The sequence below is a fragment of the Rhinolophus ferrumequinum genome, chromosome 17 (assembly GCF_004115265.2).
Source record: "Rhinolophus ferrumequinum isolate MPI-CBG mRhiFer1 chromosome 17, mRhiFer1_v1.p, whole genome shotgun sequence".
NCBI classification, from domain to species: Eukaryota; Metazoa; Chordata; class Mammalia; order Chiroptera; family Rhinolophidae; genus Rhinolophus; species Rhinolophus ferrumequinum.
In genome coordinates, this window is record NC_046300.1 from 56,346,805 (window position 1) to 56,365,184 (window position 18,380).

At 45.2% G+C, this 18,380-nt stretch overlaps 1 protein-coding gene across 3 annotated transcripts in view; it reads left to right on the forward strand.

Moving 5' to 3' along the window:
* PTPRG (protein tyrosine phosphatase receptor type G) overlaps nt 1-18,380 on the forward strand; it is a 685,327-nt gene that overhangs the window by 582,177 nt on the left and 84,770 nt on the right. For all 3 annotated transcript variants that reach the window (XM_033132046.1, XM_033132048.1, XM_033132047.1), the window contains exons 10-12: nt 809-917; nt 6,517-6,566; nt 8,338-9,118. In XM_033132046.1, coding sequence (XP_032987937.1) covers nt 809-917; nt 6,517-6,566; nt 8,338-9,118 — 940 coding nt within the window. The remainder of the gene's footprint in view (nt 1-808; nt 918-6,516; nt 6,567-8,337; nt 9,119-18,380) is intronic.

Below are 18,380 nucleotides of genomic sequence, written 5' to 3' on the forward strand. Positions count from 1 at the left end.
TTTATTTATAAAAACGGACAGGGGGAGGAGTTGGCCTGGGAGCTGGAGCTTGCCGGCCCCTGTGTTAGACCAGGGGCGTTCTTCCTGATGCCTTGTGTGGACTACCGATGAACGAGGTTTGCCTGGGCTATGTTACCTAGCTTTCCCAAGAACCCTGTGAGATAGTTCTTCCTCTCCCCACCTTACTGTTGAAGGTAGCAGAGGACAAAGACATCGAGCAACGGGCTCAACATCACAGCTGATGAATGGGGTGACAAGGCTAGATCTCACGTCGTCTGACCTCTAGCCAGATGCCCTTCCTGCATTGTGCCCCATAATATCTGTGGTCTAGATACAATGAGACCTTTAAACTGCAAAGAAACTGACATGCAGAGGTTTTGTTGCTGATGTTATAAACTCTGCCTGGCTCTGGAAATACAGTGCACTTGATAATTCTAGAGACCATCTGGGATAAATAATTACAGCTTATAAGGTACAGTAGCTATGAAAGAAGTCCAAACCCTGTGAGTATAGAAACGGTTGAAGATACAGCCCAAGCCATAGTAAAAACTACGAGTCAAGACTGTTATGTCTTGTATCCTGCACATTTCAGTGTTGAAAACAGATTCCTAAGCAAGGTTCTTTCTGGCCGCTCTTTCCTTTCAAAGCAAGCCTTTGGTCAGTGTGGAAGCATCCTGTCTGTCAGGCTGTGACGTGGCACCTAGAAATCTAAAGTAATACAGAGCATGCCTTTGTAGGTGTGGCTTTAGAGGGTAAGTGTGTACAGGCCCTCAGACCAACTCACTGGCCTTTCTTTCTCCACCTACAGAAAGCTACCATTAGCCATGTCTCACCTGATAGCCTTTACCTGTTCCGCGTCCAGGCTGTGTGTCGGAACGACATGCGCAGCGACTTCAGTCAGACGATGCTCTTTCAAGGTGAGGCCCTTTTTCCTTCTCGTCCGGCTGCAGGGCCCCTGAGCGCCCTCCTTCATGCGTCGTCTTTTTCTTGTCATGATGCTTAAGCAAAAGAAAACAAGCCTGGTCTAAGAATCAGTGTGAGGTTTTAAATCGCACCTGAAAAGCCTCAGGAATTTAGGCCTGTCTTTTAGGTTGGGGTTTTCATAGGTCAGAAGAGGAAAAGAAGAACAAAGTGTTGATTTTATCATTATTATTGTTATTTTCCGTCTGTGGAGCATCAAGTATTTGTCTAATGCCGAGTCCGATCACAAAATCACCTCCTAGCTGTGTTGTGGAATGTCCTCTTGTATTTCTAGATGATTCCAGAACTAAAGTCCAAATAGATACCATGCACCCCCCCTCCCCCCCCAGCTGGCAAGCCATACAGACAGCCCCATTCACGGGATCCTTGAACTTCTTGAGAAATAGATATATGTTCCTCCTGATTTGGGGACTAGTAGAAAGTTCTAGGGCCAGAACTAATGAGGTGAGAGAGGCATTCGTCTTGGTGCAAAATTTAAAGAGGCATAAAAAAAAACCTCAGTAATTGAGATACATAATATTTTAAAGGAATGTTTTTAGAAGCAAAATCAATTTTAAAAAATCGTAAACAAAATAATCAGAATTTTAAATAAAGACAGGATCTACTCTGTCCTACGTGCTCTAGCCCGGCCCTAGTCCTAGTTCCAACAAAACTTTATTTGCAAAACTGGGCCGCCAGCCTGTGGGTCATAGTTGTAGACTTGGTTTTGTGATGTGTGCAGTCCAGCATGGAGGGTGAGATCAGGGCATCGGGCTTCACTCTGCCAGTCAGGTCTTCCCTGATGGGTCATCAGTTTCAGAGAAACTGACATACCAGGCCAGTGGTTTCTAGCCTTTTTGAGTCATGTATCTGATGAAAGCTGTTCCTTAGAAAATGCCAAAATCGTGCATACAGTTTCAGGGCACTGTAGAGCCTGTAGGCCTTGGACCAGCAGCAGAAGCATCGTCTGGAAGCCTGTGAGAAATGCACATTCATGGGCCCCTCCCAGATCAATTGCCTCAGAATCTCTGAGGGCGGGGCCCAGGAATCTGAGTTTCAACCAGATGGCCCAGGTGACTGGCATGGACGTTAAAGACTGAGAAGTCCTGGGTTAGAGATGGAGCCCTGGAATTTGGGGTGGTTGTGGGGTCCCAAGTTTGAGTCCTGGTTGCCCTTAGTATCTCTGCAGCTCTGAGAATGTTTATTAACTTTTCTAAGCTGCTCTTTCACAGTCCAAAATGTGGTCATACTAACAGTAGCGACCTCACAGGGACCATATAGAATGACATGGGGTGATGCATGTGAAATAATTCACATAGTGTCTGGTACCGACTATAATTAGCCCCTTACTATTAGGTTTGATATAAAAACTAATAAATGATGAACCCAGAGTAAAAAGCCCTCCAGCCTCCAGGGATCCCTTCTGACTTTACAATTTTGCATTTAAATATTCTTTGCTAATGTTCACATTATCTCATCCTTCCTTTTAAACGAATTGAAATTAGCATGACTGTATCTTTTTCACAAATAAATCACTGCTCGGGTGTCTACTACCTGTGCCCTGAATGTATTGGCCCCTTTGCCTGGGTTGAGGAGGGACTGTGGCGGAGGCCAGGTCTGCAAGGGCCCAGGGTAGAGAGAACAGGAGGCCAGAGTAGGTGCTTGCTGAGGCCGGGGCCCTGGAACTTGGGCCACATAAATCTTGATTAGGCCTCCCATGTGCTCCAAGAGCCTGGAATCTGCAGAACTGCCTTTCCTGATTAATAGGCTCCTTGAGCTTGCTGGCTTCTGCATGGGCTTTGAAAAATTAAATGTTTGTAATGTAATATAATTCAAAAAGGCCTTGTCCGCCATAAATTCTAAGCACAGAATATTTAACATGTCTGATCACAGTGACTTGTTGAAAATGGCCGGTGTTTCCTTTGTCCACAGACTTTCTTTACTTGGGGTGGACATGAGTTTGCTCTTTTTGTATATCGGCCTTGTCCCCAGGTGTTGAAAAGGGGTGTGGGCCGTTCAGGCCTCCCTGCAGTGGCTTTAGCATCTTCCCTGCAGCAGCCAGTGGACAGTGTAAAAACTAAATCTCATTCGAGGTAAGCTAACACCTTTCTGGTGAGCCAAGTAGGGGTTTATGAGCAGTAGAGGCCAGTGTACAAAACGGACCCACTATTGGCCTTAAGTTGTAAAAAGGGAAAGGAGAAAAGCTTACAGAATTTCACGGGAGTCTTATAGGGAATAATTAGGTTTCCCAGTGATAAAGTTTACATCTGGTTTGGGAGCATGAGCAAATCACGTGGAATATTTACCTTATCATTGTAAATATACCAATATTTACGTTCTCTGTAACACAGCAATAAATATGTTGCGTTTACTTGACTGTGCTAAATATAACGACAGTGATAATGGCAACCAGAATCTATAGGATGGGTCACAGTTACTGAGCATTTGCCCATAAGTTATTGCATCTGACCTCGTGGCAGTTTGTAATATAGGTGTTATCTTAACAGATGGGCAAATGCTCTTCGGGGCACTTAAATAACTTGTGAAAAATCACTTGGCTACTAAGCAGAGTTTGGATTTTTTATTTCAAAGCCCAGTCATTTATACACAGCAATGGACCACCTCCAAAGAGTAAATATTACCCACATCCCCCAGTCTTCCACAGAGGGATAAAAATATTCATTACTAAGTGTTCAAAGCCTTTTTGCAACTCGTAACACTCATGGAAAATGGGGGTTCTTGAGCTTTTTCTTTGAGCAACAGCCACGTTAGGCAGCCTGGTAAAGCTGACGGGTCCTCTATCAAAATGGTTTAAAGTGAAAAACAGTGAAATACATAGGACAGGAAACTAGTTATGTTCAGATACAGTTGTCAAAATATTTTAAACAAATAAATTTGGAATGTAGTAATACGTGTGCTTTTTTATTAAAGTGTTAAATGACAAGTGGTGGGTCTGTTAGCTACTGTGATTTCTGAGTAATGGTGAACAGAAATGATACTCCAAAATAGCTACAACTGTAAGGCAGTATGAAAAGAACTGATTTCAATCAGAGACAAACTCCCAGGGCCTATTAATGCAGCTGAGATTGTTACTTGTGTTCATAGTGGATGGAAGGGTTACATCTCAGTGAGAGTTTAGTGACAGACAGTGCGGTGTCATTTTTTCCCTGTCCCTGAATTCCAGTCGGCCCACTGACCCAGGTTAAGCACTCCTGACCTGAAAGTTCCTGTAGAAACTTCCTAGTCACCACAGCCAGAACTGACCCTGCTGAAAATTGTTCAAGATTAATGAAAACGGGCATGTTGACGGGAGTGGCTGTTTAGTGTGTTGGTCTTAATTAGAGCCTTTTATAAAGGGCAGGTAAAGCAGGTCTCCTGGGAACCATTTTTCCTGCCTTAACAAAGGGAGGTGCATATACCTGTCTGAAGCAGTGCAATTTTAATCCCAGAGCAACTAAATGATGGTAGGAGGTTGTTTTTAGTCCCAGGCAAGAGCTGTTGGCTTTGTAGGCTGCCTCATTTTATCTGGTTGTTATTGATTTCTAGATTGGTCTGTTCTCCACATTTGTCTGTCCGCACATTTCAGTTTCCAGCTATGCAAAATGAATCCATGGTTAGGTCAGGGGTTCCAAATTCGGGTTCCCCTGAGGCCAGGCAGGAAACATGTACAAATGAGGGGAGGCCTGTGGTGGGCAGTTGAGATCATGTGCCCACCGAAAGGGGGTAACAGACATTAAGCGCCGCCCAAATGTCGTCCTGCAGGAAGGTGAGCTTGGTCTTGCCAAATATTGTGATTTTTTTTTTTTCAGGATAAGTAGGAAATTGGGATTTTTAGGTAAAAGCTACCGCTTGCAATAGCAGCAAATTGTTTTTAAAATAGCTTGCAGGCCAAACAAAAATTATGTCAGTCACTGGCCACTTCTAGTTTAAAGACAACAGCAGGTACAAATGTTATTCATTTTGGTATTTACCATTTTTTGCTTATTTTTCAGTGCCATGTATATACAGGAAGCAAACTCTTAGTTTATATCGCACTATGGGTTCTTGAGATAATGACAAAGAAGCACTTTGATATATATATTTTTAAGTTATACTATTTAGCATTATTCGCAGCGAAAAGGTGGAAACATCCCAAACATCCATCGATAATGAATGCGTAATGTGGTATGCATACAGTGGAATAGTATTCAGCCTTAAAAAGGAGGGAAATTCTGACACATGCTAGGCACGGTTGAACCTTGAGGACATCATGCCAAGTGAAGTGAGCCAGTTACAAAAAGACAAATGTACTCGGGGAACCAAAAAAATGTATACGCAGCTTAAGATACGGTATCTATGTATTACTTTTCGAAGTTGAATTGAGTTACGTAGCAGTGTGTAGTGTGATGTTCACTCAAAAGATGGCGTTGATCAAATGAACGCTAGCATCATTCATTGCAGTACAATTTTAATACGTTTTTTTCCTTTCTTAAAAATGGGTATGCATTTTTTTGGCACCCTCTGTATATGATTCCAGTTATATGAGACACCTAGAGTAGTCACTTATCGAAACAGAAAGCACAGTGGTGGTTGTCGGGCTGAGAGGAGGGACCACAAGGACTTGTTTAATGGGTGCAGGTGAAAAGGTCCTAGAGCTCCGTGCCACAATAATGTGAGTATACTTAACACTATTGAGCTGTGTATTGAAAAGGAGTTAAGATCGTAAGTTTTCTGTTACGTGTATTTTACCACAATGAAACATTTTTTTAAAGCTATGTTGTTTAATGACATGGGTGAACAGAACTGCAGGAAGGAACAGGCACCAGGAACAGTAATGTGTGGTTAATAGAAAAGAATTTGACCATTTAAAGCAACGGTGGGTTTTGAAACTTAAGTAGCAATAAAACGTATGGCAATACACAAAAGGTGAGGCAGGCAAATAGCGTTACATAATTCTATAACTCTTACATTTTTAGAAAGTATTAAAAGTATTAATTTAAGGTAAACCGTGACAAGCTTAGGATGTTTATTGTAATCCCTGAAAGGATAATGTAAGAAATTAAAACCAAAAAGATAATAGAGAAGAACAACGAAATAACAGGACTCGATGTATATGAAGTTCAAAACTAGGACTCTGAGCGTGGGTATTGAGTGGATGGGGGTGCATGCAAACCTGCGGTGCTGCTGGAAGATGTCTGTATCTCAGTATGGGTGATAGTTACACAGCTGTTTACAGAGGTGAAAATGAATTAGACTTACCAGTTAAGATTTATACATTTTATTGTATTAAGTTTTTCCTCAATAAATCAGAGAACAGTAACAATTTTTAAAAATTTTAAACTATTCGCTTAAGACAAGATTCAGCAAACTGGCCCTCTGCATCTTTTTTAATGACTCACCATCTAAGGAGGGGTTTACATCCTTAAGTGGTTGGAAAAAAAATCTAAAGAGGAATAAAGTTTCATGACATGAAAATTATATGTGATTCAGATTTATGTACATAAGTACTTTTTTTTTTTGGAACAAAAACAACAAAAAGTTCATATTGTTTACCGTGTAATTTCTTTTGTTTCTCAGCTAATACCACTCGAATATTCCAAGGGACCAGAATTGTTAAAACAGGAGTGGTAAGTAGAAAGTGGTAATTGCTTTGTCATGGATGGTTATTAATTTGCATGCAGTTAAAATTGTCCCCACGAGGTGGCAGTATGATGTTGTTAAACTACTTAATGTGAAGAGATTAAAATACAGAAAAAATTACCTTCACTCTTTATAATTCAATACACTATGAAAACAAGCAGTAGTGTTACACAGTATAATTTTTGTCAAAGTAAAAATTCTCCAGATTTTTTATTATTATTTGTAGGATCATAGAATGTAGGAATGCAAAAGGTCTGCTCCAAGGCCTTCGTTGCACATAATGCTAAAATTCAGAGGTTGTCATTTGCCCAGTTACATGGATTTGCAAATATCTGGTACCTCAATAAGTACCTATGTTTTCCCATTTCTAGTGCAACTAAATGTAATGTTAATCACATCATTGGTAATAACAATAATAACCTAAAATTTACTAAGCATTTCCTGGGTTTCGAGCACAGATTATTTTATTATTTTATTTACCCCTCACCTCATCCCACAAGATTGGTGTTACTATTATCCCCATTTTATGGTTAAAGAAACTGAGGCTCATTAATGTAATAGGCCTGCATCACCCAAAGAACAAGTGAGGCATCATCGACTCAAGCTTTGACTTTATTGACTCAAGTGCCTTATCTTATGTGGCTTCTGGTATTTCATTAACCAGCCCCAGAACTCAACATTCGCTCACTTGATCGTCCTTAAACTATAAAGTTTTCAAACTAAAACTTGGTGATAAACTGATGAAATCTAAGGCGTTCTGGCTATATTGTTTTCAACTATATTACGGGTGGGCTGGAGTCTGGATTCAGTATACCAGGTTATACGAACTAAAACTCATAACTCAGACCAACACTTCTTGTTTTCCTCAGGTACTGTATGTGAGTACAGACCCACAATCAAGCCCCAATTTAGTTTGGTGGGAAGAATGAGCTGAGGTTTGGACTCAGGCAGCCTTGCCTCTGCCCCTTAATATCTCTGTGCCTCAGTTTCCTCAACTGTAGAACTGGGTGATGATTATGTGTGCCTCCAGGGTAGCATGGGAAGTCCCGGCACATAGTTGGCAGTTGTTAAGTTGAACTCTGATTTTGGCATGTACATGGGCAAAGATTTTGCCATGAATAAACCCAGAGACTGCAAGGTACAGCACCTATCCTGGCACGACATGGAGACACAGGGCTCTGAACGAGTTCCCAAGGCCTGCAGTGCAGGGTGTGGTTCCTACTCCTGCCCCTGCTGCTGCAAACCTGGGCTGGCCACTTCCCCTCTCTGTGCATCCACTTCCTCATTATCCGATGGCAGAACCAGATCATGGAGCCTTTCTGGACCTAAGAGCTGTGTGTTCTCCACAAGTTCTAGTAATGGCTCATAAAGCAAGGCCTCCTGCCTCGCCCGGTGTCACGCAAGAACAGTAGACCTCTGAGGTTGCCAGTTCATTGCTCGTTTGATGTTTTCCTTTCAGCCAACTTGAATGCTGCTTTTACCACCCAGCCTCCTCCTGAGCAATGTCAGTGAAATGTTGGGTTTGATATGCTAGTTAAAAGTAATTGTAATACCGGTAAGGCCAGAGATGGTCATCCACGGATCACCTAATGGCAGCTTTGACACCATGCTTTGGGAAACCCCATGGGTAAAGTAAAAAAACCAGTAAAACCTTTTGAGGGTCATCACCAGGGCCTCATTCCCAGTCCTAATGACTGACACATCTCCACTTTCTCTTTCTTTGTCCCTTCTCCCAACCTCTCACGTGACCCTTTCAAGCCCACAGCGTCTCCTGCCTCTTCGGCTGACATGGCCCCCATCAGCTCGGGGTCTTCGACCTGGACATCCTCTGGCATCCCCTTCTCATTTGTTTCCATGGCGACTGGGATGGGCCCGTCCTCCAGCGGCAGCCAGGCGACAGTGGCCTCGGTGGTCACCAGCACACTCCTGGCTGGCCTGGGGTTCAGCGGCGGCGGCATCTCCTCCTTCCCCAGCACCGTGTGGCCCACGCGTCTCCCCACGGCAGCTTCGGCCAGCAAGCAGGCCGTGAGGCCAGTTCAGGCCACCACAGAGGCCGTGGCTGCTCCAGGCCCGGACGGCGATTCGGCACCGACCAAGGACAATGAGGGTACCGAGGAAGGGGAAAAGGATGAGAAAAGGGAGAGTGAGGACGGGGAGCGGGAACACGAGGAGGAGGGGGAGAAGGACTCCGAGAAGAAGGAGAAGAGTGGGGTGACCCACGCCGCCCAAGAGCGGAACCAGAGCGAGCCCTCCCCCATGCCCTCGTCTCCCAGTAGAACTGCCCAGGATGGGGGCCAGCAGACTGTACCTGGGCCCGAGCAAGACAGCACTGCCGTCCCCACCGACCGGCCCGCTGACACAAGGGACGCCGACCGTGGCCTGGCCTCCAATTCTGTCACCTCCACCCAAGTGCCCCCCACAGTCACAGAGGAACATTATGATGGGAGTGATCCCAAGAGCCCTGCAGTGCCATCTAAAAAGTCTGTGTCCCAAGGGAACCGGCTTTCCGAGGATAGCAGATTTATCACTGTTAACCCAGGTAAGTGGCCCGTCCTCTTCTGAGGCTCTATGCTGCTGTAATCAGCCTTACCCTTTAGAAAATAATTAGGGTAGGGTGTGAAGATCCAGAAAATGCTTAATATTCTTAGACTTGTGTATGTCCCTGTCTTCAAGGGTGTGTGTGTGTGTGTGTGTGTGTGTGTGTGTGTGTGTGTCTATATATATATATATTTTTTTTTTCTAATAAGAATAACCTACTTTTTTGTTGTTGCTGAAATAAGTCTTGCCTTGATATTTGGTTCTTGGTAAAATCTACTTTTCTCAGAATAGCTCCAAGGACTTCAACCACGCAGTGAAGTAAATGAATAAAGAAGACACTGATCTTAAGCAATTTGTTCATTAAGACATAATTTTTTTAGTCACTTGTTCAACACCTGTATTTACAGACTGCCTGTTTGTTGGCAGACACTGGGCCGGGTGCTAAGCCAGGTGAGCACGGTCCCCGCCTCTGGAAGCTCACAAGAAAGACGAGAAGACAGGTGACGGCAGCTAGCTAGAGCGCACGCCAGGAAGTTAGGAAGCAGGAAGGTTCGAAAGCCAGCAAGCGAGTTAGCTGGCAAGACAGAAACCAGCTAACTAAAGTTGGAGATTGTGAAATGGTAATAGGAAATAAACAGGGTGCTGTCAAAGAGAACAGTGAGAAAGGCAGGGACATCCCTATCTAAGGCCACTCTGGAGAGTGACGTTTATCCTGCAACTTAAAGGATGAGAGACTCCAATGTGTGCACGGGGGCGGGGGGCGGGGTGGGCGATGACTGTTCTCCACACTGTCCCATCCCAAGAAACGGGGCTCTCTATCCCAGAGCCCCATGTGCTGTATGAATTGCCCAGTGTGTAGGTAGTGAGACCGGGGCATGGCTGCTCTGGCCTCCTCCGTGAGGATGTGTCCCCGTCACCCTGACTGGTGGCAGCTTTGTTGCTCCACTATTCGCTCAGATGCTAATGAACCATCCTGATAGTTTCTGCAAGGAAGGCTTGAGCATCAGGGGTTGTTATTGTTGTGAGGGGTTTTCTTAATAAGAAATTCTTCCTTTTGCCAGACTACAAGATGTTTAGCAACAATTTTTGCATCTAAGCTGTTGTGGAGTTATAAAAGTGCAAAAAAAAAAAAAGCAACTGGTAAATATTTATTTGCTTTTGCACTTGTAAACATTAAAATTCATCTAAAGCTGAGATCTCGTATGTTAAGATACAACTTAGAATAAATTTTCATGTTTTGAATTATGTGCCTCCTTGATGCCGGTATGGACTCGTTTTTTTGAAGTGTGGTCTTCCTCGGGCTGTTGCTCAGTAGTCGTGAGTTTAGGGAAAGGTGCGGAGGAGGCTTCTGCAGAATCGAGGGAAGGCAGTATCAGGCCACTGGTGAAGCTGTCGGAAGGCATCCCGACATGAACACTGACATTCCCTCTAGGAGTGGCTGTGAAGAAGTCCGATTCCTTACATTTGAAGATGTTAAAGATTTATTGAGTATCCGCTGCTGTGTACCAGGCACTGAAATAGGCCTTGAGATTAGAACATAGATCAAGACAGGCCTCTGTTTCCCTGGGGTTTAGGTTCTAGTGGGGGAGCTTGAGAACATTCCAATAAACAGATGTGGTGGTGACTCCCAGAGTTGGGGAGAATGACATTTGAGCAGAGACCCACGTGGTGAGAAGTGGCTGGCCATGCACAGACCTGTAGAAGAGCGTTCCAGGCTGCAGGAATAGCAGGTCCAGAGTCTGTAACGTGGGATCAACATGGAGCAGGCAAGGAGCCATCAAAAGGCCGTGTGTTTGGACCACAGGGTCAGAAGGAGCAGGGATGGGCAGCGCTCAGATCGCAAGGGGCTCGTCAGCCATGCTGAAGGTTTGATTCTGACTGCAGCAGAAAACCAGGGCTGGGTTTCAGCAGGAGACTTCCTCCTCAGGCTGACTTTTTTGAAAGATCACTCAGGGCTCTGTGTGGGGATTATAAAGAGTGCACACAGGAAGCCCATTGGGAGGCGGTGGTGATGTGGGCTTGGACCTGTGTGGTCTCCCCAGGAACAAGGGGTGCACCTGGAATTGAGTGGTTCTGCCTCTGGCCTGAAGGCTCTGGCGAAGTAGTATTCTCAGGCGGCTCCTCTCAAACAATTCCTTGCCCACATTCCAGAGAAAGATGACTGTTAAGAGCTTAGGTGGGGAGTCTTTGTTCACACCTTGAGAAACTGGAGAGGAGTGGGGACCTGGGCCATGTTCCAGGTATGTGGAAATACGTCATTGCCTTTTGAGTCAAATTGCAGATCCCAGGGAAAGGGGAGAGGACACAGTTGGTAAGCCTTGGGGAGTCCCAAGGCCAGGCGTGCGGAGGGTGGATGTCCAGCTTCAACTGTCAGCAGTGTCTGCGACCTCGGCGGAGTAGCTTTTGGAGTCAGGTCACGCCGTAGGCTCTGTCCCTTATGCTCTCGGGGTCCTCAGGCCCGTGTTGGCTCCGCGTCGTCCTCTGTAAAGTGGGGATGGTGATAGCCTTGGTGCAGGTAAATGGAGTCAGGCTTGCTGTCGGTGACGAGGAAGGGTGAGCAGTCCGAAGACCACACAGGCACAACGGCCACGATGAGGAAGCCCCTCGCAGGTCTGGTTTTCATTCCCCCCTGGACGTGAAGGAGCGTGACAAGACGGGTCCCCAATGAGCTGGCATTCAAAATGACCTCCAGGAACTTTCCTCCAACACTGGTAAACCAGAGCGTCTGCTCGCCACCTTCATTTCAGTGGGAAGGTTCATTTCTTCCCAAGGCAAAAAGGGATCTTCATCTTCAGACTTTCAGGCAATTCTAATTTGAGAGTGGGGGTGGTGACTGGTTAAAGCCAGATGAGCAAACTTTTTCTTCAAAGAACCAAAGCGTAATATGTTCAGCTTTGTGGGCCCTAGGTCTTTGTTGCAACTAGTCAACTGTGTCATGTGGCACAAAACAACCAAAGACAATACATAAATAAGCTGGTGTGAGCCAGTTCCAATAAAACTGTGTTTACCAAAACAGTCAGTAGGCCTGATTTGATCTGCGAGCCCTCATTCGCCAAGCCCTAGTTGAGGCAGAAATATGTCTGTGCCTCTTGGACAATAAAGGATGTGAGGAACTTGAGAGTAAAACCCTCAACCCCACGCCAGCCCACAACCCCCAGGGTGTCTCACCCCACTTCCATCTATCCTGTTCTTTCCCGTCTGCCTCCTTCAGCTTTGTATTTATTTTTTAAATGAAAATTGCCATCGTTTTCATCTTAGTCATGGCTTATTGTAAAGACTTTGCGTGTACATTTGTTAAAATCTGTCCCACATTTATTTTTTTCTTCACGTTAAGTAAAAACAACTATTTCAATCAATATTTAGTGTCTTTGAAAAAAGCATTAATGTTTAAAGTACAAACTCTTTTTACCAGCATCTCCAAAAGGCTTGTTTAAATTCACTTGACATTTGGTAACATCTTTTCAAGTCCTGTGAGTAGTAGCTTTAGTGTATTAATTCACTGGGAAGGATAAGAGAGGGCATCTTTCTGTAGAACAAATGGCAAACTTAGACACCTACAGAAATCAAACCAATGAGAGAAGAGGACCAGGTGTTAGACATTAGGGAGAGGTGAGGACAACAGCAAACTAGAGAGCACACGTCCTTTGTAAAGAGGGTCACCTCACTCTGCTCCCACCGATGGCAGCCAGTGAGAATGCCTAGTGAGCCAGAAACCCAGGCCTTTGTGCAGAATCTCCCAATCTGTGAGTTCAAATTTTAAAAACAATTTCTTTCTTCATTTTTTCGGGTTTTTTTTTTTCTTTTTCTTCTTCACATGTGCTACCGTGTTTCCCTGAAAATAAGACCTAGCCGGACAATCAGCTCTAATGCATCATGATATAATATAATAATATAATATAGTTAATATAATATGATAAATATAATTTGTAATATAATACTGGATCTTATATTAATTTTTGCTCCAAAAGACGCATTAGAGCTCATTATCTGGCTAGGTCTTATTTTTGGGGAATCACAGTACCAGGGAGGAATGCTGGTGCTTGGCCTCTACTGCAGAGTTGGTTGCTGTAGTTGGAACTGCACTAGAAGCTGATCACAAGGATTGGAAGCCTATGTGCCGTCATTCCGTCTGTCACCAAGGCCTTTGCTAGCATGTGTTTCATATGAAGCCCTCAGTGGTATGTGTGCTGCATGGAAAGCCGATATGATCCTTCCCTCAGGAGCCACAGCCTGAATGTGGTAAAGCCACCCCCCAGAAGCCAGTTGATACAAGACAATGTTCTTGCATCCATTGGGGTCAGTGTAGCACGCCCTGGCATCAGAGTGGGTGTAGTGTACAAACTCATCACCTAGTGCTAGGGTTTTCCTTGTTTGTTTCCTTAAATCAGGGAAACTCCTTTTTCAGACTGTATCTTTACCAGTGGATAAACAATGGTTCACTGAAAGCTTGCCAGCTGCCTCTCCCGGGTCACCCTTGAGCCAGTTGCTAAAGGGATGGTCCAGTTCAGTGGTCAGCAAGCCAGTCTCCAGGCCAGATCTGGCCCGTGGTCTGATTTTGTCCTGCCCAGGAGCTAAGAACGAACAGACCTGGTCAGAGACCTGTGGCTGCTATTCTGCTTTGAGCCATAGTGAAAGGTGCTAACCTCCAACCACCCCTCTCCTTTGGGAAAACCCTGAGGTACCTCTTTGCACTCCAGCTCTAAGGAACCCAGCTTGAAAACCTTTGATTGTAGAAACAATAACATCACCAGTTAACATTTGTTCTATGCTGGGGTTGCCTGTGCTCAAAGCCCCACTGCTATGTCAGTTATCCTGCAGCACCTCCGTGAGGTCTGTGCTGCTGTCAGGCCCGTGAGGAAACAGAGGCTCAGAAGGTTCGGGAAGCGCCCTGGGCATCACAGCACACGGCCAGACAGGGCTCAAACACGGGCCCTGGCTCCACGGTTCAGGGGAATCCACCCACACGGGGTCGCCTTCCTCCGTGCTTTGTGGCTTGTCTGTTCCCCCAGTGGGCAACAGGAAGATTTTAGATGAAATATTAATTATTAAGTATCTGAATGTGTGCTTTAAAAAATACACCAACTTTCTATTTATGGCAGAGGTTTTCAACCAGATGTAATATTTGTCCTCCTTCCCCCTAAGGACATTTGATAATCTCTGGAAACTTTTTGATTGTCATGGCTACGCAGGAGGGCTGCTACTGGCCTGTAGTGAGTGGGTGGAAACGAAGGATGCTGCTAACATGCTACAGTGCAACGGACAGTCCCCACGACAAAAAGGTATCTGGTCCGAAATGTCGATGGTGCCGTGGCTGAGAGAACTGCTTATAGTATCAACATAAAGTTTCCTTCTCAAAGAAGTTGACATGAAGGAAAAAAGTAATAGTGCAGGACAAAACTAAGTAGTAATACAGGGTCGTGAAGGTAGGACAGAAACCATGACTGTGGTACTCGGCTGGGGGTGATGGAGATGGCGGAGATGCAGCATCCTTTATTTAAAATAAATCACAGCAGCAGGCACTTGTCTGACGACTACCTGGAGCCGTTTTCAGCTAGGGCTAATATTGTTGGTCAGCTTCCTTTTTCGGGAGTTTTCTCCATAATTCTGCTTGCCCCTGCGCTTGGCTATCACGTCCTGGGAATTTCAGAAGGAACTAACTTGGAGTGGCTTGAAGGGGTTATTCATTGCCAGTGTGGTTTATTTTCCTCCAGAAAGTGTCTGGGTCCTTGGAAGTTCCTGTCCCCGACTGAGTGATCTTTGAACTAGAACAGGTTATATGTCTCTTGGTGTGGGAAACCAGACCCATGGAGAACAAAGAGGTTTTAAGAGAGGTTGGAGTCAGGAATTCAGTTTGTAATGGGTGATGTATTTGACATACGGTAGTACACATACAGCTTCTGTTCTGACTGATGTCAGAGCCACGTGATGCTGCACTGAAGTGTGTTTGGTGGTGATTTGTCAGGTCAGGACCACGTGTTGGTGAGAAATTGGAATCCTTGTGCTTTATTGGTAGAAATGTAAAATGGTGCGGCTGCTCTGGAAAATAGTATGATAGTTCCTCAAAAAATAAAAAATAGAACAACCACATGGTCCAGCAATTCCACTGATAGATAGATAATTGATTGATAAATAGATAGATAGATAGATAGATAGATAGATAGATGGATAGATAGAATCAACAGAAGAATTGAAAGCAGGGTTTTGAAGAGATATTTATACACTCATGTTCGTGGCAGCATTATTTACAGTAGTCAAGGGTTAGAAATGACCCAAATGTCCAATGACAGATGAATGGATACACAAAATGTGGTAGATATATACAATGGAATATTATTCAGTCTTTAAAAAGGAGATTCTGACACAGGCTACAACATGGATGAACCTTGAGGATATTCTGCTAAGTGAGATAAGCCAGTCACAAAAAGACAAATATATATGATTCCACTTGCACGAGGTGCCTAACTAGTGTAGTCAAAGTCGCAGAGACGGAAAGGAGAATGGTGGTTGCCAGGGGCTGGGGCAGGGGAAGCGGGATGTTGTTTAGTGGGTGCAGAGTTTCAGTTTTGCAGAAAACAGATTCTGCAGATGGGTTGCACAACAGCGTGAATATACTTGACACTACGCCCTTAGAAATGGTTAAGATGGTAAAGTTTATGTTTTTTACCACATTTTTTTTTTTAAAGCAGCAACCTTAATTCACAGATTTGGGTGGCTTTCAATGAATGGTATTACTCAGAACAAATGAAGATGCCGGTGATCAAACCAGGCTGTAGGTTCAGGAGTGTGCAGATTGTCCTTCTTTTGATCTTTCTTGAGAAGTGAAAGAATCCCGCTTTCCCCTATTCCAGGTAGTGGGCTCTCCTCTCCAAGCTCGTTTTAATCTTGACAGCATCGGGCTTCTAGTCCTGGAGCATAAGTTGCGCCCTTACTGTGGGGTAGGAAGCGTTTCAGATGGGTCCATCTGATGCATTACTGCCTGTCGCATTTATAGTACATTGTACTCCGTTTTTATTTGCTTCTACTGGGATGAGAGCCAAGCCAGTAAAAGGCAAACAGCATTAATTCAGTGATGACATATGCCACTGAAAACTGTTTTACTTTTCTTTTTAAAAAAAAAAAAATTTTTTTTAAGCAGAATGGAGGCACTTTACTCAGCTTCTGCTGGATGCTGAAATGAAACCTGGGAAGAGGAAAGCTGGAGAGGCGGGCGGGGGTCACGGAACCTTACCTCCCTCCGGCAAATGCTCACATTGGAAGACTTTCCTGAAGCAGGCCCTTTGAGTCCCGGCTGGCCTCGTGTCTTCTGACCCCCTAGCAGCCCTTCAGCTGCACATCACGTCCACGGTGGGGGTGGGGGTGTAAGTTCTTACCCCTTCACATTTCATCCTCTTACACACAGACCAGCAAGGTGCAGCTCTGGAAAGACTATGAATAAAGTCCAAATGTACTGAGGTGTATGGCCCACATCATATCAATGGAGCTACAGCATGGGGGTTAATTTCTAAGAGGTCGAAAAATTAAATCTCTGAAAATAAATATTGAATTGGGAAAGCTGCCTTGTATAGAAACAGCCTCTTCTCTTGAGCCAGGTTAGTGATTTCACAATCCAGGTCAGGAGTTCATTAAACAATGATCTTTGCTTTTGATTATGAAGCATTTTTAAAAGACCTACGTTTGTGTTGTTCTGCTGATTCCTTGGGTCGGAGAGCCGTCCCACAGAGTGAAATTAGACTGGTTAGAGTGAGCTGGCGACAGGAGTCAGGGGTGAAGACAGCAGGTCTGGTGTGTGACGTTAGGAAGCAGTGAGGACTGTGGCAAACCAGTGAGACCACACCCTCTCTGAAGGGAGCATGCGGTGTGGTTCCCGCTGACGTTTGTCACGTGGGAATTGATGCCTGTGTTGCCAACCTCGAACATTTCCGGTAGAAGATTCCACTGCTGATTTTTATGTAGACTCGATGGCTTATTAAATGTTAGCAGCCAACTCACAACTTAATAATAATTACAGGGGAGGGCTACCAAGCCAGACACACCTGTAGGCTGCCAGTTTGTACAGCCCATGGCAGCAAGCAATCGAAGGGCTAGTCCTGCAGGGAGAACCAAACCATCTGGATAAATCAGAGATGGAGATGAGGAGAAGCTGCATTAACCCAGAGGTCCTGCACTTATCCTGGTGTCAGGATTTGGGCATCATGGAGGAAAGCAAACCCTCCAGCAACAGGGTAGCCAAGTACTGCTGGACCTTACAGGAGGTGGCCGGGTTACAAGTGAAGCTCTGAATACAAGTAAGCTGCTCCTGACAGTTGGGAGCGTCTGATTTTATGCCACTGTCGGCACTGTTGCTTGGTTCCATTGAAAGACAGAGAAGAGAGAACATTCTCAGGTCACCTCCACTGAGCGAGGCACTGTGCTTCATGCCTGACCGGTCAGGGCACGGACCTGTGCAGTCGGTCACACGGAGCCTTGTGCTTGTTTTCATGCTCTGCTGTCACCATATTGGAGGTCTTCAATAATTTTTGCACAAGAGGACCCATGATTTTGCATCTGGCCCTGTAAATTATACAGCCGTAATTTACACAATCTGCCTCACGTGGATTATCTCATTTAAACCTTGTGAGTCCCCTAAGAGGTGAGCTTATCATCTGCATTCCTTTAATAGAGGAGAGACCAGAGACTCAGAGACATGCAGTCACTTACCCAAAGTCGCACAGCTAGCAAGGCCTGGGCCAGAATGTGTAATCAGGTCTGCCTGACACTGAAGTACAGGATCTTGGTTGCACTGGAAATGGTATAGTATGTTCCAGTCTCTGCAGACCTCAGCATGGGAAAGGTGGTCAGGGGACTGAAGGCACGGGAGGAAAAGTGTGTACCCAGCCCAGCTGCCATGTTACGTGTTCCCAGTAGCTTCTAGTAGGTCACTCTCCTATGGCACTTTCCCCTTGGAGGGCCTGCTGGGCCACAGACTGACTCAGGCAGCAGGGCAGGCGTATCTTCTGAAGGCCGGCAAGCAGTGTGGCGTGACCTGTCTCAGGGCAAACCTTGAGGTTCTGGCTGTTGGCCGGCAGTCTCCTTACAGGCAGCCGGCACTCACGCCCAGCGGGTTCTGAGGTCCTGTGTGATGGCGCCGTCTGCATCGGTGCTGTGCTGAGTGTTGATGGAGTGCATGGTGACAGAGATAATGAGCGACGCTGTGCGTGATGCTGGTGATGGTGCTGATCCTGACGGGTAACATGAACCAGGTGATCGTGGGCCAGGCAGCATCC